This window comes from Polypterus senegalus, chromosome 7 (genome assembly GCF_016835505.1).
Source record: "Polypterus senegalus isolate Bchr_013 chromosome 7, ASM1683550v1, whole genome shotgun sequence".
NCBI lineage: Eukaryota > Metazoa > Chordata > Cladistia > Polypteriformes > Polypteridae > Polypterus > Polypterus senegalus.
In genome coordinates this window covers 162,581,862-162,604,771 of record NC_053160.1, presented here as the reverse complement: position 1 = coordinate 162,604,771, position 22,910 = coordinate 162,581,862, and the positions used below count along the sequence as shown (strand labels likewise).

Genomic DNA, 22,910 nt, shown 5'->3' with positions numbered 1-22,910 from the left:
TGCGAGTAGGAGGCAGCTAAAGGGCTCAAGTAATTGTAATAAAACATCCGACCAGGGGGCGGCAGAGTGCATTGACTGTCTTTCTCAGTTCCCTACAGACCTTTCCTGGGAAATCCTGCAAGGTTCTGGCACCTCTGAAGACGTCACTTCCGAAGCCGGCCCCTTTGATGACGTCACTTCCGAAGCTGGCCCCTTTGATGATGTCACTTCTGGAGCCGGCTCCTTTGATGACGTCACTTCTGGTTCCGGCCCCTTTGATGACATCAGTTCCTCTCAAGACCTTTAAAGCCTCCATCTTAGGCTAGTATAGCAGTTCTGTTTTGGACTCTGTGAGATGCACATCGATTGTTTGATAAAGGAAACCCTTTTGCAGCTGGGAAAAACAATATACAGGTGGCTGCCCCAAACCTTTATAATGTCTTGGACTCGTTTTTGTGACAATATATATATGTATGTATATATATATATATATATATATATATGGGGTATATAACAAATAACAAATACTCTAGTGACTTGGGAACATTTATTTAAAGGACATTCATGGCAGTTACCCTTTCATTTTCTCTTGACGCTCCTTCTATTTCCTGTGTTAGACACATAAGCCTTGGGTCATTTACTCCTTTTCCACTCGCATGTATCTTACTGGTTTAAGTGCTTTATTCTGGTTACACTGGCACCACACTGTTATTTTCCATTTTAACTTATGATACAAATACAGGAATCCTTATTACTCCTAATTGGAACAAAGGGCCATAAAGAAACGATGCCCTTGCCTGCTTGCTTGTACTTACTTTTGTTTCGTGACTTTTCTGGCCTCATTTCATATGGATTCAGCTTTGCAGTACTTCTTGAACGACCACCAATATCCGCCTGTGTCTACACAAAAGAGAACATTGTATATTAGCGGACAAATAAACCTTTAGGTCAGTGGCGTAGAGCACAAAAAGCTTTCAGTGAAGGTGAGCTGTGTATTGAAGCTGCTGCTGTGTAGTATACAATAGGCAAGCACCAAAGCTAATTTAGAAATTTGGCATTGCATACACGTAGTAGGCATATCTGTAGCTAACAAAGGCCATCTTAGTCTGAATTTTGGCAGGATGACTTGTGGGCACTCTTGTGATGAACCTGCCTCCATTCTTGTCTAAACTGATGTCACATAACATGATGAAACCAAGTTCAAGATGGGAGATGTGCCTGTTAATCGAATTTAGTGGAGGTGACACCAGATTCATGCAGGTAGAGCCTCAGCAGGTGGAGATTCCTTTTCGTGAGTCTGTGAGGCTCAATACTAATGTGGGCCAGAGGTGGAGAGTTGGAAAACAAGAAGAGAAAGCAGTAGGGGGTCTTTTTGCTGTTGTGTCAAATTTTAAAAGGGTATTACATTTTACAGTAAGGCGCCTTGTCTATTGTTGGTCCATTGCTTGTGCTTGTTTCTTCCAGGATGGATTTGGTCTTCTGTAACACTGACTAGGATTAAAGGGTTGTGAAATGATGTTATCATGTCAAGACGATTGATGCTGACCAATTATTAAATGTGAATAATTGAATGAATGAGACTGTGGAACACATGTCCTGTATCCCATATGATGTCATCTTGGCATGATCCCACTTTGTGCTTTCTCGCTTTAACTGAGCCGCACTAGCAGAAATGTGCAGGCCAAGCAGTTGTTTTTTATTTTTTTAAAAAGACAGATTCAGCAGATTCGACTACGTGTATTACTGCCACATTAATATCAGTTATGTTTGCTGTTCAAGTGAAGGTTTCCTTCAAATTATGTCTTGACACAGTCGGGGAGATCGTTTGTGTTGAGATCATTGCCTTGAATGGTAAGGTGGTTTTTGTCTTGTCAGAAACATTTTAATCCTCCCATATTCTGGGCTTTGACCCTCACCATAGTTCTCCTGGTGACATCAATAATGGAAGGTCACATTTTTGAAAAAAAAAACGAAGGCAAAAAGGAAAAATGATGGTGACTATAATTGATCACAAGAAGATTGGAGTAAAAGATATCAGACGTCGTAGCTTTTATTGTGGATCTGTTTCAGGCCAAGGATGGAATAAATCTCTTCTGAGGATGGGTGAGAGGTATTCACTGGTTTTCCATCAGAGTGTCTTCCTCTTCTTCTTTGTCATATTTAGACTGTAATTACTGTCACAAGGAAGGAACTGACACAGGCAGTATGTGACATTTACAGGTGACACCGATGACTGACTGATTTAAGGTCTGCTATGGATATCATTTTGTGGATTACATTACTGTGTGCGGATTGAAAGGGAAAAAGGAGATTAAATTATAAGTGCATATAGTATATAATATTTTGCAAGATATGCAAAATAACGACTGAAAATTAAGATTAAGTCATAATTTTGATGCCTTTATACTGGTCATTCTGATTATTATTGAAGACTGGAAAACAGCTTTATTTTGGTGAATCAGAGTTTAAGAATTTAAAATAAAACAGTGTCACACACATGCGTGAATAGGGGACAGCCAAAGAGCTCGACAGGGTGTGAAAGAACAGAAGGTAGGGGATTGGAATGGAGCACTAATGCCTTTATTTTCCCTTCCTCAACAGAAAGACGAAAGGACTAAGACGGTCCGACCTGACGTAACGCCCACGTATGCACGTCCGTTCCACTCACTTCTGTTCTGGCTCCCCTGAATTACCTCACTTCCGGTCTCATCGTGATGACTTCATTACCGTCCCCCGATTGTGACGTCATATCCGGCTCCTTCAATCAGCATCACATCCGCCTTTTGATTTCATTTCCTTCCTATCAGTTGTATTACCATTCTGCTTTGTCAACTCTTTAATTTTCATTTAGAGCATTGGATCCTTCAACCAGTATACAGGGAAGTTCCCCAACTCTTGATCTGTTGTGTTGTGTTCTTGTTTTATCACAACAGAGTTTACCAAATTTAGAAGAAACACTCACATATCCTGTTTTAACTATCATTTAAATTGGAAACTTACAAACGGAGGGATGGTTTTGTAGAAGAAATGTACAAAATGTACTGATTGTTGATTTCTGGTGTGTTTTTGAGAATACCAAAGGGCTCAGTTTTGTTCTCATCTGACCATACAATGCAGCTGACTTCCGAGTCTCCCGTGTGCCTTCTGCCACACACTACTTGAGGCGTCATGTGCGTCTTTTTTAACAGTGGCTATCTCTTTGCCACTCTCCCATATGGCTGGTCATGTGCCAGGGCCATAGCTATTGTCTCTCCAGTCTGAGCTACTGTAGCTTATAACTCTTTCAGAATCCTTGTAGGTGTTTCTGTGGCCTCCATCAGTCATCTTCTTCTATGTGTGTGATCTCTCACTTTTTGTGAACGGTAGTAGGCTTACTTTACGTTTCTTCATGGTTGATTCAACTGGATATTCAGTGCCTTGGATATTTTCTTGTCTCCATCCCCTGACTGGTGCTTTTCAATCCTCTTTTCACTGAGTTCCTCGGGGTGTTCTTTTGTCTTCATTGTGTAGGTTTGCCCACCATGTGCCTCTCCACAAGCTGAACTTTCCAGATTCAGGGACATTTCTGCTAGAATCAAGTGAATCCCCAAACAGGTGGTCTCCATTGAACTAATCATGTGACTTCTCAAGCCAATTAGCTGCACCAGTGATGATTTAGGGGTGTCATATTAAGAGAGATGCACACTTACGAGATGTTTATTGTTTCATTACTTTGCAGAGATCTGTTTTAACTTTGGCATTAAAGAATCTTTTTCTGTTGATCAGTGTCAAAAAAGCCAAATTAAACCCACTGTGATGGTTTAATATTGTATAAGAATGAAATACAAAAACTTCTAAGGAGCTGAATACTTCTGTAGGTGATTAGATCTGCCTGACATATTGTGCTGTAGGAATGTGACAGCAGCAATGAGGATTGCAAGAAGCATTTGAGAAGATCAGAGAAAAAACATTACCAAGGAAAAACCATTTGTACAGACCTTGACGTTTTATGAACTGTTGAATTTGTAGTGAATTTGTCATTTAAGCAAATTCTCCCTCTGACATGATTGTGTAAAACATGACAAGGTGCACGTGACTTATGTGTGGCACAGTGTGTTCCATAACTAATGTAGCTGATGCTCAAATGTACTTTTGGGTCACCCAGCTAAAGGGCTCAAATGAGGGTCATTCCATGCCAGACCAGGGGAGGGCGGAGTGCATTAACCCTGCAGACCAGTCATGGGAAATCCTGCCTGGTCCAATGACGTCACTTCCACTTCCAGCTCTGACAACCTCATTTCCTCTGCCTAACTTTAAAACCACCATTTTGTCACCTGTACATCAGTTCCATTTTGAACTCAGTAAAACAAACTTGTTTCTTTGCCTTGCCAGCAACAAACGTCAATATACGGGGTGGCTAGCCCAAACATTTTTATGACTCTTTTCCCATTTTGTTGTGATACTTGCTTTTAATAACAGCGCATATGATGTTGTGCGTCAACTCCTACTCAAAACATTTGCTCTTGCCTTTAGAATAAATGTGACATCAATGCCAACCCTGACAACCCCTCTTTTTACCTCATCTACATTTGCATACTGGTGTGGGTGCAACTCAGTGCGAGTGACTCTGGCTACCTTCTCTTAAGTTGCTCCGTCTAGGACAGAAATCTTTAGAGAGATGCACTGCATCACTCATTTCAATGCACAGAATCACCGGCTCATTTATCAAGAGGGGCTTGTGTCACTCTCGACGATGAGACCACTGATGTAATTAGTCATCTGGAAGAGTCCTCTTACATGGGTAGAATACCTCTGTCAGCAAAATGTGCAGAAAGTGTAAATTCATGAGGAAAAAAATAAAACAGAATAATAAATAGTCTTATAAATCTGAAACTAGACATATGAAAGTCAGTTAGCCCTCTGCTCTGCGAGGTGTTTCATGCGCAAGGCCAATCTGGTAGAATCACAATTTTATTCTAAGCAGCAGAATTCATACATTTAGACATTCAGAGCACAAAAAAGAAATTCCTTCAAAAATGATGTGAATGTAGAGGTTCAAGAGGACAGGTTTAGAACAAATGAGCGAATTACACAAGAGATGAAAGAGGTAACACAAGCATAATTTACAAAGTGACACCCAAGGGGGCTGCGGGTAGATTATTGCTGCAAGGAAACAAGTGAGAAGAAGGAACCAAGTGAGTGACACCCTCTAGTCATCCTAAATACCTTGGGGCAACTGCAAATGGTGGCTGTGTTAGTCACCTCTTTGGTTTAAAACTCTGAGCACATCACCGCACCCGGCTTTCATAGCAGTAACTGCAGTAACATCTAGTGGGAAACAATCTGGAACTGGAACTGGAACTGGAACAGGAAGACTTTTATTGTTATTATAAAAACCAGCACCAAAATGTTTTGAATTATTTGGAGCGGCAATTCTCCAGGCGGTGTTTATCCTTTTAGCTTGTGGTAATACCTGAAGACTCCAGTCCTGACAGGATGGGATTTAGGCACAGATTAGAAGTATTAGGAAGAGCCGCAGCTGCACCACCACCTTGTTAGTAGCAGATCACACAATTAGTAGAAAAATGTCAGATTGAGTTAGTTTTGTGCACTCAGTTCCTACCACATGAATGTGTTTAGAAAAATGGTATTGGTTTGCACCTTTTTGCTGCCAGGCTTTGGAAAGGTGAAGGATTTGAATCTGGAGATTATTCCACCTGTCGCACCACTCTAAAAACCACAATTTCAAAGAGGAATATTTAATTATTTTGAAACAAAAAAATACAAATCCTAAAACAAGCTATTGATATTTGACAAACTGATGGGTAAAAAGTCCTTAACCTTTACAAATAAAGTTAATTAATATTAAAATTCACTTATCTCCCTGTGTTGGTGTATTTCATTATCATTTTCTGGACATAAATCATTACTCAAGCATTACAAAGTGTAACAAGTTAAATGATGTTGTGAAGAAGCTCTGTTCTTAATTTTATAGTCCCATCCACTTTTTTGATGGATATTGAAAAGTTAATACAGTACCCCAGCTTTTATCTACAGATTGGCAGGCTGTTTCACATGCAGTTTAGAAAGTAGAAAATCTACTGTGACACATCTTAAGGACATTTCCTGTTTCTGGTTGAGCCCGTAGACTGCATAAACCTTTAGCAATCTGTATTTAATTGTATTGCATAGAGGTTGACATAAGGAAAAAATCCTAAAGAACTGTAGAGACTGACAGCACTGACTTGTGGCTTTTGATGTAAGAATCTAATCTGTAAATAAACTAACATATTGGACAGTAACATGTTGCTTTTAAAGCGAGAGTGAAGTGTATGTTGTTGCTTTGGAAGTACACCAAATTTAAATAGATTAGGAGTCAACAGATGGTGTGTATGAAATGTATAACCCTGAGACATCTATCTATCTATCTATCTATCTATCTATCTATCTATCTATCTATCTATCTATCTATCTATCTATCTATCTATCTATCTATCTTTTTAATAAGAAATTTTGGGATCTCATTGGTCCAGACTTATTAGAAGTGTTCACACAGAGCATCAGGACGGGTGTCTTACTCCAGAGCTGTCGGAGAACAGTGATAGCCCTCCTTCCTAAAAAGGGAGATTTATGTGAAATTAGAAACTGGTGGCCTGTGTCACTGCTGTGCACAGACTATAAGATTTTTTCTAAATCGCTGGTCAACAGACTCCGGACTGTTTTCATTAAAGTGGTGCATCAAGATCAGAGCTACTGTGTGCCTGACAGAGCTATTTTTAACAATATTTTTTAATTCAGGATATTTTGGCTTCCTCAGAGCTTCTTAATTTTAAAGTTGGCTTACTCTCCTTAGATCAAGAGAAAGCTTTTGATCGGGTCAGTCATTCCTACTTGTGGGATGTGATGAGTGCTTTTGGAGAGAAATTTGTTAAAAATATTCAATTACTTTATAGGGACACTTCTAGTGTAGTGAAAGTCAATGGTGGCTTGTGCGCGCCTTTCACAGTTCAAAGAGGAGTTCGACAGGGCTGCTCTGTTTCTGAAATGCTGTACGCACTGGCATTGGAGCCATTTTTAAAGGAGTTGCAAAGAGTGCTGAGTGGTTTGTCTATCCCAGAGTATACAGTGGAGCCATTTAAAGTTACGGCTTATGCGGATGACATTGTGGTTATCATCAAGAATCAGGAGGATGTGGATAAGCTGACGGCTTGTCAAAGGACTTATGAAAAAATGTCATCAGCTAAAATAAACTGGGCCAAAAGCAGTGCTCTGCTAGTGGGAGACTGGGCCAGAATGAGTCCACCCCAGCTTGAGGGGCGTCTGCAGTGGAGCACTGGAGGATTATTGTACCTGTGAGTCTACCTTGGCAATGGACACTTTGTGCATAAGAACTGGGAGGGATTACTCCAAAAGGTTCAAGCTCGACTGGCAAAATGGTGCTGGATCCTCCCCCAAATGTCCTATACGGGCAGGATGCTGGTTGTTAATAACCTGGTGACGTCCAGCCTGTGGCATAAGTGCATCTGTTTGGAGCCCCCATCACAGCTGATCAAGCAGGTACAGGAGGCCATTGTGAACTTTTTTGGGACGGTATGCACTGGCTGAGACGGAGTGTGCTGTACTTACCACTGGATGAAGGGGGTCAAGGACTTATGGATGTTGTGAGTCGAGTGGCTGCTTTCCGTCTACAAACAGTACAAAAACTGTTATATTCACATTAGCAGCACCCATGGACTTTTTTAGCTTGTTTTTTTCTTGATAAGGTTGGACAGATGAGACTGGGGAAGAACATAGTGCTGTGTGAAGTGGACAAGATCGATACCTCACAGTTAACGGCCTTTTATAAAAGTTTATTAAGTGCTTGGTCTCTACTGAAGGTCACAAGGGATTTTGAAAGTACTTCCTTATTTTGGGTACTGGAAGAACTGCTGCTATTTAATCTTCATGTCAGCTGCTCTTGGGAATTATCACATTTTGCTAACAATTTTGTACAGTGCCATATTACTAAACTTTGTCATTTAATTGATTGGGACAGATTTGTTTGGAAGGACACAACAATAGCAGAGGAGACAGGAGTGCACTCTCTGCAATTATTAGGAAAATTATTGAATAGACTGAGAACATCATTGCTCAAGAACACAAATAAAATATCTGTTTGTTACAAAGATTTGCCCTTCCAGTGACTGTGGTTTTCCTACACTTGTGGTGTCCCCGGCAGGTGAGTGGACAGACAATACAACAAATGGCTTACTGTCCATAAGTAACCTGCTGGACTTACCACTGCAGTTTGTGACAGGAAAGCAGCTTTACAGAATGTGTGTGACTGTCAACCATCAGACTCAGCTGAAGACGATTCCTGACACACCATGGAGAGACAAACTTACTGTTCTAGAGGGAGCAAAGCCGGCCTGGAGGTCGCAGTACAAGTCACTATTGGCTCACTTATTTTTTGGGGGGGATCTGCAGTGGAGGCTGTTGCATGGCATTTTAGTGGTGAACTCCTTTTTAGCAATAATTAGTCCTGGGGTTACTGATACTTGTCCCTTTTGTGGTGAAAGGGAAACCGTGTTTCATTGTGTTATGTTTTGTATGAGGCTTCAGCCTCTTTTCACTGTGATCAAAAATCTGATTATTAGATTGGGTATTGTTTATAACGAGGTGGGCTTCCTGTTTGGGTGGAAGGCAACAAAATGAACAGGAAATAACGTGAACCTGGTGAACTTCATTATAGGTCAAGCAAAACTGACAATATGGAAAACCCACAAAAATAAGATCAGTGGGACTGGGCTACAGGATACCATTGGGTTCTTTAAAATGTTATGTAAGAGTAGAATCTTAGTGGACTTTAATTTTTATTAATGTACAAAGAATTTGGAAAGGTTTAGGGATGTTTGGTCTGTAAATAGTGTGCTCTGTGAATTTGAAGACGATGAGTTACACTTTGTGTTATAATATTTCCCCACATATGCTTAATTAGAGTGTGTTAGGGCAGCTTTTTTTGGAAATGTTTTCTTCATTTGTTATATTGAATAAGATTATTTTTATTTTTCTGTATATATGTGTTTTTTTTGTCTGTTGGGTGATGTTATATACTGTTTTTTAACAATTATATCAATATATGTTTTTTTTAATCTATCTATCTATCTATCTATCTATCTATCTATCTATCTATCTATCTATCTATCTATCTATCTATCTATCTATCTATCTATATCTATCTATCTGCCTTTCATATCTATCTATCTATCTATCTATCTATCTATCTATCTATCTATCTATCTATCATATAGTGCCTTTCATATTTATCTATCTATCTATATTGTGGCTGCCATTGAAAATATGGTGTGATTCTATAGCACAGCTTTTTAAGATAAAAACAATAGCTAGGTATTCTTAAAACAGCCACTGGGTGGCAGACAGAATATTGAACAGTCTCATGTTTAGATGTCAGATGTTTATTCTTTTGCTCTTATCAGATAAACGTTTTAAAATGAATACAGAGTATTAAGAACATAATAGACAGAAGTGAGAAGAAGGCCATTCATTCCTACTCTATAATCAACAGTTAACTCCTATTATGTTTTAACCACCAAAATATGTAGGGCAGCCTGGATGCAGGTTTGAATGTTAAAAGCAGACACGCTCACACAGGGCTGAAGTAATGATGCATGCCATTGTAAAACTGGAGGATTCAGAGAATAAGCAGCTCCACACAGAATGCTCATAATTCATAGCGGCTCTCCAAATGCTGTGACACTACAGTGCTGACCTCTGGGTCCTCATGCCACTCTTGTATATGGAGATGGCTTCCTCTAGATCATGTGAAATGAAACACAAGCATCCTTCACTAGTTGCACAAGGAGCACAACTTAAATTTGAACTATGAAAAGTGACGTTAGCAAATGATAGATACTTCTGGTGTTTCCTTCATTTGACTTTATGCAGTACACAATAACAGCTTACAAGCAACACTGGCCTCACTGTACAGTAGCAGTGAGTTTGGCATTTCACATTTTCCAGGGATTTTCAGTTGTACCCTTCATTTTCGTAATGTTAGTGAGTTGGGGGCAGACAGCGGGGAGCTTCCATGAAGGCCATTTGTGTAATGTGGCATGTCCGGCGACGCACTCCAAGTGGTCCAAGACTTGTCCTGATAATATCAAACAGGTTTGATTTTGTCTTTAGTTGTAATGGCCGGCTCTGTGTGTGTGGGAGAGCTGACAACCACCGAGTGCTGAGCCAGAAGTACAATGCAGAGACTAGCAATATGATCTCACAAACAAGAGAGGCTCGCCTGCCTAATGTTTTGTGTTTTACAAACCACAACATAAAGGGAAAAAAAATGAAATAAAGGCAGAGATTGCAGCTGAATTCTCCATAGCTGTTAACTCTTCGCACAGCTCCAGCTCCATCAGGCAACACATTATTGGCTTTTTACAAAAAGTGGCAAGCATGGCTCTGTTGGAAAGTCACCATGCAGTGACTAAATTGGACAGGCCCTGTGATTTTCATTCGTCTAGCAAGGACATCAGCAACTGCACTTGTCAAGTATCCAGTGTTTTAAGCAGTATGTCAAGTTAAGGAGTTTTCAATGAAACTTCAAAATATCACTACTAGCAGCTTTTTGGGAGTGGAAATTATGGTGGAGTTGCATGGAGCTGCAAAAGCTCTGTGTGTGTGTGTGTGTGTGTGTGAGAGAAAGAGACCAAATGAGATGACCAAGCATTTAAAGAGCAGCATTTATGAGCCCCTTTGTTCTGCATGAACCTATTGGCCTGGATATAAGATCCTCTGCACGTCTTGATAAGGGCCATCACATGCGTTAGCTCACAGATTTGAGGAAAGTGAGTGCAGATGGTGTTGCCTCTGACCCCAAGTAAGCAAAGTGAAGCAGAGCTGGCAGTGTGAATGTGCACAATGGAGCCCATGAAATAAACCTTGGAATACGGGAGGGGCAGCGAGAGTGGCACTTGGCAAATCAAAGGAGAGACACAACATTTCACAATCTACTTGGCTACCAGCACCAGTCAGTCAGTCATCGTCCAACCCGCTGTATCCTAACACAGGGTCATGGGGGTCTGCTGGAGCCAATCCCAGCCAACACAGGGTTCAAGGCAGGAAACAAACCCTGGACAGGGCGCCAGCCCACCGCAGGGCACACACACACACCAAGCACATACTAGGGACAATTTAGGATCGCCAATGCACCTAACCTGCATGTCTTTGGACTGTGGGAGGAAACCGGAGGACCTCGGAGGAGCTGCCAGCACTAGTGACAATAAAATGTCAGCTGAATAATGCCATACAAAATCATGAAAAATGACAAAAACTATCAAAATATAATTTTGTCATATGATGCGACCACCAAAGGAGGGTATGAAGAGATACCTTAACAACAACATCAAATATTCAACACCAAAAGCAGAAGTGCAAATGGATGATAAACTTGCATTTTTTGTTCAATGGGCCAAGTGCTAAGTCATATTCTACAGATGTGGACCAATTTGTTGGCACCACTCCACGAAAAAAGAAGAACCCACAATTGCCACTGAAATAACTTAAAATGTGCAAAAGTAATTTCGTTTAGTTTGTATTTAATAAAAACCAGACTTTGCTTTGGTGCTTTTATTCAACATGATGGGCCCCTTAAACTGATATTTTGTTGTACAATCTTAGCAAACTAGCGATTCTTGTAGCTCTCAATGAGACCTCTGCCCCTGCCAACAGACAGACTGGCCCAACTCGTCCTGAGTGTGACTACTCCAGCAGGTTCAGGTTTGAAGCGGCCTTCTCCAGACTGCATGCTTCAGTTCTTTCCATTGATTATTCAAATCAAGACTCTTAGAAGGCCACTTCAGAACAGTCCAGTGTTTCTTTTCTAGCCATTCTTGAGGGCTGCTAGCTATGTGTGTTGAACCTGTTTGGGAATCCGTGACCTGCGACTGACTGAGCCAGAACCTTCTGACACTGGACAGTACGTTTTGCTCCAGAATATCTTGACTTTCTTGAGATTTCATTGTTCCCTGCGCAGATTCAAGGCAGCACATGCCAGACGTGGCAAAGCAGCCCCAAAACACAATCGAGCCTCCTTCATGTTTCACAGTGGGTATGGTGTGTGTTTTTTTCAATTTGAAAACTTCATTTTTTTTTGTCTGTGGACATAGAGCTGAGGTGACTTGCTTAAAAGCTCCAGTTTTGTCTCATCCGTCCAAAGGACATTCTCCCAGAAGCACTGTGGGTCGTCAACATGCATTTTAGCAAAGTCCAGTCTGACATTTTTATGTTTTTCTTTCAACAGTGTAGTCCTTCTTGGTCTTTTTTCATTGAGCCCACTGTCACTCAAAAAGTGACTAATGGTGTGATCAGACATTAATGGACCTTGACCTTGGAGTTCAGCTGGTATCTCTTTGGAAGCTGCTCCTGGTTTTTTGTCTGCCACTCTCACTAATCTTTTGGCCATTCTTGGCTCAGCTTTCCTCTTGCGGCCATGTCCAGGGAGTTTGGCTACAGTCTCATGGACCTTTAAACTTCCTGAAAGTATTTGCAACTGCTGTCACAAGAACATCAAGCTGCTTGGAGATGGTCTCATAGCCTTTGCCATTAACATGCTTGTGATTTTCTGATTGATCACCTTAGACAAGTCTCTTCTTTACTTTTTCTGGTTCATGTTTAATGTGGAGCACAAGATCACACCAAACAGCAGAGTGATGACTGTTCTCCTTTTAGATGGGCTGAATGACCATTGGAGACGATTGGAGACATGTGTGAGACTAATTGAAGAAAACAACTAATTTGAAAAATCACTCTAATCCAATTATTTATGATCTTTTCTAGGGGTACCACAGATGTGTCCTTTTAGAATATCTTTGTAGATTAAGCAATACTTGATCTCTTTTGACACTTGCTTAGCTTTATTTGATGACATATCAAAGGCATGCAGGTATACATGAGACAATTGCTTTACTTTTTAGGAGGAATACAGCACTATTTCAATGATCTGTAAGGGTACTGACAAATTTGCCCATATTTATCTATGTCCATCCTATAATTTGCCTCACAAAAAAGCAACCATTGGGTCACTTAAATGGGCTCCAGCGTCCTCGGCCCAAGACGGAACTGAAATGTTCAGGCTGCACATGTGCACACAGAGCAGAGGCTTGCTGGGAACACAGCAGGGTCTAAGGGCCTGACCAGGCAACCCAGAAACAGGAATAGACAGAACATTTCATGTGCTCCAAAAAGAAGTGTTTTTCTAGATGCAAAATGCTTTAAGCATATCGTGAAAAGTTGAAAACATTTAATTACAATGACAAAGTTAAGTTTGCTGTTAAAATTTTAACAAAATGACATTCAAATCATGAGGCGAGTTTAGTATTTATGGGGATGGGGAGTTAACTGTCTTCATTAAACAAGATGGTGTAAAATGTGTCACCAACTGACGTAAGCGCCAAAGACAATCATGCAAAGGGAAAGCATTTCAAAGCAGTGACATCACAGAAATGTGACAGAGTAGACAAGAAATGTGCAAATATCAAAAACAAAATTAATTACAACAAAACAAAATGGGGAAAATACCCCAAACACACCAACTTATTTTTAAAAGGTGTCAAGCAAACTTTGATTTGATCCGATTTAAATTTCAGGTCTTGTAGATTATACCACAGTCAAAGTTCACCTTGCGTCACCTTGTGCTAAACTCTTTCACAGAGTGAGGAGTGCTGTCACTATTTGGAGTTTAGTTCAGAAGATGATAACTCCCTGGACTGGCTTATTTAGAAAGGAAAAAAAAGAGAAACCGACTCAAAAAATGGATGGAATGATGTGTGTGGGAAAACAGAAAGCTAGGAGGTTTGATTATTTAAAGATATCTGCTTACTAACAATCTACATTTTCTGGGAGACAGTTATCTTCTTATATAGCGTATTATATGAACGTGGCTGTTCATTTGTCTGTCCAGGATTTTAAATCACCTGTAGCTCGCAAACCGTTTGAACTATTGACCTGAAATTTGATACACATATACTACGTGACATCCACTATCTGCTTTCCAGTGATGATTGACCTTCTCATTTTATTTTTATTTTATTTTATTGCAGAATCAACTCTTGGCAGCAGCCAGCAGGGCGGCCATGCAGCACATGCGTACGGGCGCCATTCTCATCCCTACCACCTTCGCCGTCACTTCCCCTACCTCTTCATATCTTAAATCATTCTTGAGGCAGATTAAAGACTTAAGTGAAAAATTAAGGAAAACGTACTAAGTAATTGCAACACAATCACTGACTTAATCAGTTTTAACACAAAAAGATGCCAATGAAAGATGAGAAGAAGCGGGCCGATAGGGTGGAGAAAAGAGGAGCTGCTCAGGAAGCAGCAAGCGCATCAACCTCGGAGCAAACGAATGATAATCGTACAGAGTAAGAGGAGGAAAACTAGGAATGCTCACGTCAAGTGTATTCACTGCACGTAATCGTGCAGTGCACCATTACTTTTTTTTTAATAATCCCTGATATAATATTTTCTTTTCATTTTCATTTGTTGGCATTTTCTCCAAACAAATGGAGGTATTAATGTTCAAAAATACTACACTTGTTACTGTATTTTTTGACCTAAATTACATTTTGGTATTGGTGTACTCTGGATATCTCTGGGTCCACGGTTCTTGAGGCCGATCCTCCAATTAGCTGTGAACCACCCAATCTCACTGAACCAGCTGAGGGGGGAAAGGCTGCAGGAATCTGTGGTATCTGGGGTGGTGGTAAGGCTGTCCTCCTGGCATTGCAAGCAATCTTTGCTTCCATTTGGGAGACTGGCATCATCCCAACTGACTGGAAAACGGGACTTGTCGTTCCTATCTGGGAAGGGAAGGGTGATCTCCTGGACTGCAGCAACTACAGGGGGATAACACTGCTCTCTGCGCCGGGTAAGGTCCTTGCTAGAGTCGTCCTCATTAGGATCCGTGATCACTTGCTCACCTACCAGCAACCGGAACAGTCTGGTTTTACACCTAAGAAGTCTACCATCGACCACATCCTGGACTGAGGGTTCTCACGGGGAGCAAAAGTGAATATCGGCAGAGTTTCTTTGCAGCCTTTGTCGATTTTCACAAAGCATTCAGCTCAGTTGATCAAGCTGCCCTGTGAGACATCCTGAGGGTTCGCAAGATTCCCTCGATGTTGCTGGAAATCATGGCTGGCCTGTACACTGGTACTGCAAGTGCTGCACAGAGTGGAGGCAGAACCTCTGTGTTTTTCCCAGTTGATTCTTGGGTTTGTCGGGGGTGTGTTGTTGTTCCTACTCTGTTCAATTTTTGTATGGACTGGCTGTTGGGCAAAGTCGTGGAGGTCCAGTGGCTGTGGGCATCTATTGGTGAAGAAAGATTCACGGATCTTGACTTTGCTGATGATGCTATGATCTTCACTGAGTCAATGGAGGCTCTGATTGGGGCGCTTGAGAGACTGAGTGAGGAGTCTGAGTGTCTGGGCTTGCGAGTGTCCTGGATAAAAACCAAGATCCAGGCCTTTAATGACCTCTTGGGCACAGCCATCAGGAGTGTGTCTGTTTGCGGAGAGAGTGTTGACCATGTTGAGTTGTTTACTTACCTTGGCAGTGACATTCATGTCTCTGGTAACTCTTCCTGTGAAGTCAGTAGATGGATTGGGAGAGCATGGGGGGTCATGAGGTCACCAGAAAGGGGTGTGTGGCGCTCCTGATATCTATGCAAAAGGATGAAGGTCCAAGTCTTTAGAGTCCTGGTGCTTCCTGTCTTGTTATATGGTTGTGAGACATGGATGCTCTCCAGTGACCTGAGACGAAGACTGGATTCCTTTGGTACCGTGTCTCTCCGGAAAATCCTTGGGTACCGTTGGTTTGACTTTGTGTCGAATGAGCGGTTGCTCATGGAGTCCCGAATGAGGCACATTACCTGCATTGTAAGGGAGCGTCAATTACAGCATTAGAGCCATGTGGCGTGTTTACCAGAGGGTGAACCGGCTCGTAAGATCCTCATTGTTGGGGGCCCGAGTGGCTGGACCAGGTCAAGGAGTCGCCCACGTAACACCTGACTGCGGCAGATAGAGGGTCATTTCCGGAGGGTGGGACTGGACCATGTCTGCCCGGGGGGATTGCCAACTGGGATCCCAAGCTGTTTTGACGTGTAGTGGGTGCAGCAATGCACTATACCAGTGCATGCTCCCCAACTTGACTTGACTTGTACTCTGTGAAAAATTATATATATAACAAACTCTAAAAATGGGAACCTTTACTTTTATAGATAGGTGGCATTGTAGCATCATTGTACGTAATGTTTTAGATATAAATATTTATATTTCACATTAAGTCTTGTTTATGGAAATCGCTTCTTGACCTAATGTGTGTATGGAAAAGACACTGCTGGGTACGGCAGAACAGAAATGCTTCATTTACAGCTGTGTTAGTCAACACTACTCCTTTTTTTAAAATCTTTTCCATTATCCAACATTCCCCCTGTCCTGCCATTATGCCAACTTCACCAAACACAAAGCTGGAACCAGTAAGGAAAAACATTGTCAATTCATTGTGCCATAATCAATTGTGTGCCTTCATTCATGTATTCATTTACTATGTCTTTTTAATCCATAAGAGAATATTTAATTAATAAAGTAAGAGTCAAGTCTGAACGGGATCTATCTATCCATTGTCTAGCCTGGTGAACAGGATTCAGAGTCTCTCCTGGTTGCGTTACATGCAGGGTGGGCTCTGATCTGTCACACAGCATGTTCAGACACATATCTACTTCCACTCATACTGGGCCAATTTAGAGTTAGGATATACAGTGGGAGAAATAAGTATTTGACATGAAACTTAGACCAGACATTGGTATCCATCTTAATTAATTGCCTGGTTGCTGTGTCTCTGTTACTCCAATAGAAAGCACATCACAAACATTAACACTGCTTTTACAAATCCAAGACCAAAGGGCATAAAACAGAGACATACGCATTGCAGGGTGAACTGCAGATGTTACCGCTGATGTCTATGCTGATAACTCAATTAAATGACATAGCCCAAGAAACCATAGCATTCCAGTCCATTAAAAAGTTATGTATTACTAGGCGGTTCCCCCTGCTTGCTATGTGCCAGTCACTTTGCGTTTATACCGCTTACGTTGTGAAGAGGGGAGCTGAACGCACCCCAAGGAGATGCGGTAGCTCCTCTGAAACTCCTCTTAAATGGTGATACAATGGGAAACAATTACAGTTTTTTTTTTTTTTACTTCCTCTTTGCTCGATCAGCTGCTGGCTTGCTGCTGCTGCCCTGCCGTGTGATCTGCATCTTGCACGGCGCTTTGAACATTTAAAAGCCTGTACAGCAGCTGTCTTTGTCATCTACTCTTTGTCTTTTATTTCCTGTGGTTAAATCTCTTGGCACAAAGTCTCGTCTTGCGGGATGTGAGTTCTTCATATTTTTTAGTTTATAATTTAAAAACGGAATAAGAATCTGAAAATCTAACAACATTACATCACATTAAAGTTTGCTAAATTCTGAAAAGAATGATACCAAACATATATAGGTTGGTTTTAAAATAAGCCTGATTTAAAACGCGACATAAAAACGTGATATAAAAACGTCACATAAAATGTTGCACTTTTAGGCTTAGGATTTCATATACAGTATAGAGAGGAGATAAAGTGGAAGAAAAATGTTGACATGTTGAGTACTTATTCCCCCACTGTAACTTAACACACGAGTTTGTTGGAGGTTTGAGGAAAACCAGAGTAGCTGGAAGGTGGTTATTCATAATAACATAAAATTTGACTTCTTAATGCACATCACATGCAAGGTGTGAGTAACGCCATCGGTTTAATGGAAAAATGTTGCTACATGCAGCCATTCCTATTCATTTGTTGCCATAGATTCTATAAGAAATAAAGAAACAAAGTCTTTATTTCCTTCATTTCCTTCTAAAGGCTTAGGTGGAGTAGTGTGGTGTTTCAGAAATTGTAAATTTAGGGGTTATAAAGCGGTGGAGAGGACTTTTTTCTATGGCAGCCACTATATAGACATAGGTTTATTTTTTACTGTTAATGTATCTTGGTGGTTTGAAAAGAGTTTTTCTTAATCGTACCCTTTCTTCTTTTTGGCGAGTCAAGTAAAAGGTGAATTGCTTTGTATTTGCATTCCATTAAAAAGATATTTTAAGAGCTTTTATGTAGTGTAAATCAACAAAAAATGATTTTGCCTAAGATGGATATGCCTATTACATCATGGAGGTAACATTTTCTTTGACTAATCCTGAGTCTGTAGCTCAGTTCATTTACAGTAATCTTTATAATGAGGAATCTGCTATTGATCACATAATAAAATTGAAAATAAAAATAAACCACAAGATGAAGTTCGTATACAGATAGTATTTCTTCTTCTGCTTACATCTAGAAAATCAATTTTAGATAACAAAAGCAAATGAGAACTGGAGATTATGAATAATGAATAGGCATTCGTGTGGAAATGCAATTATACAGTTAGATGCATTCATTTTAAACTACAGTGCCACATGAATAAATACACATCTTTTAAGAAACAAAAAACTCATTACAAGTCCCAAAAATGTCATTATTTGAGTTCAATTCAGCTAATATATTGCCTAATTTGGGCTGTACAGTGGAAAGTATTTTTACAAGCCTCACACATTTAGGAATAACAAGAATGCAGTAACAGCACAGTAAAGGGTACAAGGACATCATGCAATAGACTCACAATAAATAACACAATGGTGACAGATAGTCACAAAAGTATCAATATTTGGATCACTTTATGATTTGCTTCACTATAAGGCATTCATTTTTTTAATTACAATGTAACTTAACAATACTGTATTGTTTGCTTTAAATCTAATGCTGTTAACGTTGACCATGAATGTTGGTTATCATTTGATATTTTCTACTTTTGTTGGTTTTAAAGGCACCTATATAATATACTCTTAAATATTTACAGTGTCAGCAGGCATTCTGTTGGAGATTTTCACCCAAACGTTTTCCATTTAAGCCCCTATGGCACGTGGACACAATGAAGATGATGTGTGTGTGAGATGGGAGTACAAAGCTGATATTTTTGGATCAAGCTGGACAGGACGTTTTGTAAGGCTGTTCCATTAACCACATGTTATAAACTACTTCTTTTTCTTTTGCAGCTATTCACGTTTTTATAAGGGGTCACTTTTATTTTTTTTTTTACTAGACTTTTCTAATAGAGGTTGGAGATGTGTTGAATACTTTATTATTTATATTTGTTTCTTGTATCTTCTGATATTTCCATTCTTTGGAGAAGTAACAGTTTATGGCATACTGCATACTAATGCAAGCACTGCAATTGCCCATCCTTTACTTTAAACACATTTGGCAAAAATAACTAAATGAATGATAAACATTGTTGATTGAACTGTTAAGACGCCTATGTTATTTACAGTTTCTATCATGGGTATACATTTGCTTATATTTAGCGACTATTCTGCATAGCATACTGATGAGACACCAATGCTTTAAATACCTTAGTGTGTGAATGACACGACGCTCTAAGCAGTGGCTTTGGAGAACATTTCCATCGCGCTTACATTAACATACAATCTAGCCATACTAGAAGTAAGTACTTTAGCAAATAATGGCTACTTTGCATGTTGGTGATTGTGTGCAATGTGTCATAAACGATTGCCTAATCCTTGTGTCCAAGTTTATGAAGTGCCCTGAACTGACTGCTTAAACAAGAGGCTCAGAATCATTGTTTCATACTTACAAAAAGCTCAGTTCAGATACAGTAAGTTATTGTCCTAAGATGATGACTCTTAACCTTTTCCATTGCTATACCTGTTTCCCACCATCCATGTTGTGTCTGTGTGTGTTTAAGGGTCTCTGTGTTCAATGGGGTCCTCTACTTTGTATTTTGGGTGTAATTGGGCAGCCCATTTCTTACCCTTCAGGTTAAATCCACTGGTCTTGGACAAACTGGCATGCTGTACACTGCAAATCACTTGTAAATTGCTACCCCTTGGATGATTCCTTTGAAAAAGACTTTTGTGCTGCTTTTCCACAAAGAATAATGAGCACACAAATTCTTCCACTCCTAGTAAAAAGTGCAGAGCAGTTCTTATCGACAGATAATCTAGCTGAATATTGATAAGCCAAAAGCTGCCAACTTACCCTTGGGTGATGTGAAGGAACTGGGGGCCTCACAATATCAAAAGAAACTAAAAGTTAAGAAACAGAGGGTTACATTTAGTTCAAAACTAAAGAGAGTAAAAGATTTAAAAGAAATAAAGACAACAGGGGTTTCAACATTTCATCTTCAAGAATTTGTTACGTCCCATTCTGGCAATGCATGTCATCGTTAAACTCACTTTGCACTTTGGTTGTTAGGATGCTGCATGTCACAAGGTAGTGTAGCTACATCTGCCTACAAGCATGTAACATCATGGCGTCCACTTTATTTATAACAAGGTCCATACTCTTTTATTGCATGAACACTGCTTTAAAGAAAACAGCATTTTTCACTTGAGAAAACTCCTTTTAAAGTCCACACTACTATGCTTTCATTTTTACACAAAAGTAATTTCTGTACACGCACTAGTGTTTCACATCATTTATGGAGTTGTCTGACAACACTAAAATGACAGAAAACTCGCTCAAAATGGGCATGTGTGCTTTGGCGGAAAAATCCTTTAAGAGACGGTAATGCTGCTCACCATGGGATTTATCTCAAAACTGTAGTGACCGGTAAATTACTGGCCTTTTACAAATGTCTGCAGCATTCAAACAGCACAAAATGCAGTCCAGATACCTACTGGTAAGCAACACAACAAGTGCATTGGAAAGAAACTCTATTTTAGAATATGGTTTTCTTCTATGAAGGATGACCATTATGAAATGAGACGTTGTAATGAGCAGAATCAAATCGAGAAAGGGTTACATAATAAACATGAACAAATCAGAGTGTCATCCCAGTCTGTGGTTTTGCCCGTCTACACTACACCATTGAGACCGTGTTTTCAGAAGTACACAAATCTGGAGAGAGTTTTCAAAAGTCTCTGTTTCTGGGAGTTGAAAATGCTGGGGTAGCATAGGTGAAAGATAAAAACAGAGACTAATGTCTGCATTTTTAAACAAAATCTGGGATGAGCTCCAAGAATCCAACTGCTTTTAGAGAAACTCTACTTCAGAATCACAGTTTCCTGAGAAGATGGCAGAAGAAAGAAATCCTACATTTAAATTGCAGTCACATAATTTATTCATCCATCCATCCATTATCCAACCCACTATATCCTAACTACAGGGTCACGGGGGTCTGCTGGAGCCAATCCCAGCCAACAAAGGAGGCAAGGCAGGAAACAAACCCTGGACAGGGCGCCAGCCCACCGCAGGGCACACAATTTATGCTATTTTTAATTTCTTTTCTGCCGTCCATTTTTCACTGTGCCAGTAGTAGGAAGCCACAAATGAGGTCTTGGGTATTTGTAACAGTGCTTTGAAAAAGTATTTGCCCCTTTCCTGATTTCCTCTGTCATTGCAACTGTTTGAAATGGAAGGTTTCAACCAAAATCATATTAGATAAAGGGCACCCGAGTGAACAAATCACAATTTTGTTTTACTAATGTAATCTATTAGATGATTAAAGCTATTTAATACTAACTAGCACTATATGAAAAACCAATAGCCCCCTTACACTTAATAAGAGATTGCACCATGGTGGCACAGTGGTAGTGCTGCTGCCTCACAGTTAGGAGACCTGGGTTCACTTCCTGGGTCCTCCCTGCATGTTCTCCCCGTGTCTGCGTGGGTTTCCTCCCACAGTCCAAAGACATGCAGGTTAGGTGCATTGGCGATCCTAAATGTGCTTGGTGTGGGTGTGTGCCCTGCGGTGGGCTGGCGCCCTGCCCGATGGTTTGTTTCTGACTTGTGCCTTGTGCTGGCTGCGATTGGCCACAGCAGACCCCGTGACCCTGTGTTAGGATATAGCGAGTTGGAAGATGACTGACTGACCACCTTAAGCTGTAATTACTGCAACCACAGTCCTCCTGTAATTCACTATCAGTCTGCCACATCACTGTGGAAGAGTTTTAATCCAGTGTTATCTGCAGAACTGCTTTAGTTCAGAAACACAGATATGTTTTCAAGAAAGTAAATGCTCATCTTCTTGTGGAATGACCCAAAATGCAATTCATTTCACAATTTTTTTTTGTGAAGTTAAACACTGAGTTTCTCTGTGAATTAAATGTTGCATGAATTGATTCATTCAGCACTGTTCTCCACATATCATATACTGTACATAACGTCCTACAGCAGTGTCTAAATCACACTGTTTCTAACCTTACAGTTTAATTTCAGTTGCTCCCTACCTTCAAGCACCCGTGAATATTCTACACTTAAGCATGGCAAGGAGATAAGCCAAGAGGATCAAACAAGGTAAAATGTGGCTGGAGGTGAGGCTGAGTCTTCAACAGCATGATAGGGGTCAAAACTGAGTCGACACGCACTTCACTGCAGGCTGCAGCCAGTCATACTGCTGTGTGGGCAGGGGCTTCACTAGAGATTTCCACGTTCTTCAGACTTACCCATTTCCAAGTCAGGCCGAGGACAAGCCTCAGTCAGAACTCTTAGCAGTCCGTCAGGCTTGTATGAATAGTGCTCCACCAGCTGGATAAAGAAAAGAGATTCAACACAAAGTGACTAAGACTGCATGACAAAAATGGAAATGATAACTAAATTCACAATAGAAAAAGCCAGATAAGATACACAACTATATCAAAGCAGGATATTCTACACCAAGTTAAACGTTCCTAAAGTAAGACTTTTAGCAATCCTGCTAAATATACTGAACATACAATTTGTTTTATTTTTAACAAACTAGGGGACTTTGCCCCCTGCGCACTTCACTTGCCCACCTAATCCCACCCCCTCTTCAGGTGTGCTACGCTCCAGCCACTT

At 40.4% G+C, this 22,910-nt stretch overlaps 1 protein-coding gene across 3 annotated transcripts in view; it reads right to left on the bottom strand.

Moving 5' to 3' along the window:
• The window catches only part of syk (spleen tyrosine kinase), a 125,892-nt gene that overhangs the window by 18,118 nt on the left and 84,864 nt on the right, over positions 1-22,910 (bottom strand). For 2 of the 3 annotated variants that reach the window (XM_039759470.1, XM_039759469.1), the window contains exons 5-8: positions 22,538-22,619; positions 20,130-20,176; positions 5,620-5,688; positions 795-879 (exon numbers count right to left, since the gene is read on the bottom strand). In XM_039759470.1, the coding sequence (XP_039615404.1) occupies positions 795-879; positions 5,620-5,688; positions 20,130-20,176; positions 22,538-22,619 (283 nt within the window). The remainder of the gene's footprint in view (positions 1-794; positions 880-5,619; positions 5,689-20,129; positions 20,177-22,537; positions 22,620-22,910) is intronic. The other variant, XM_039759471.1, reaches the window with a different exon arrangement.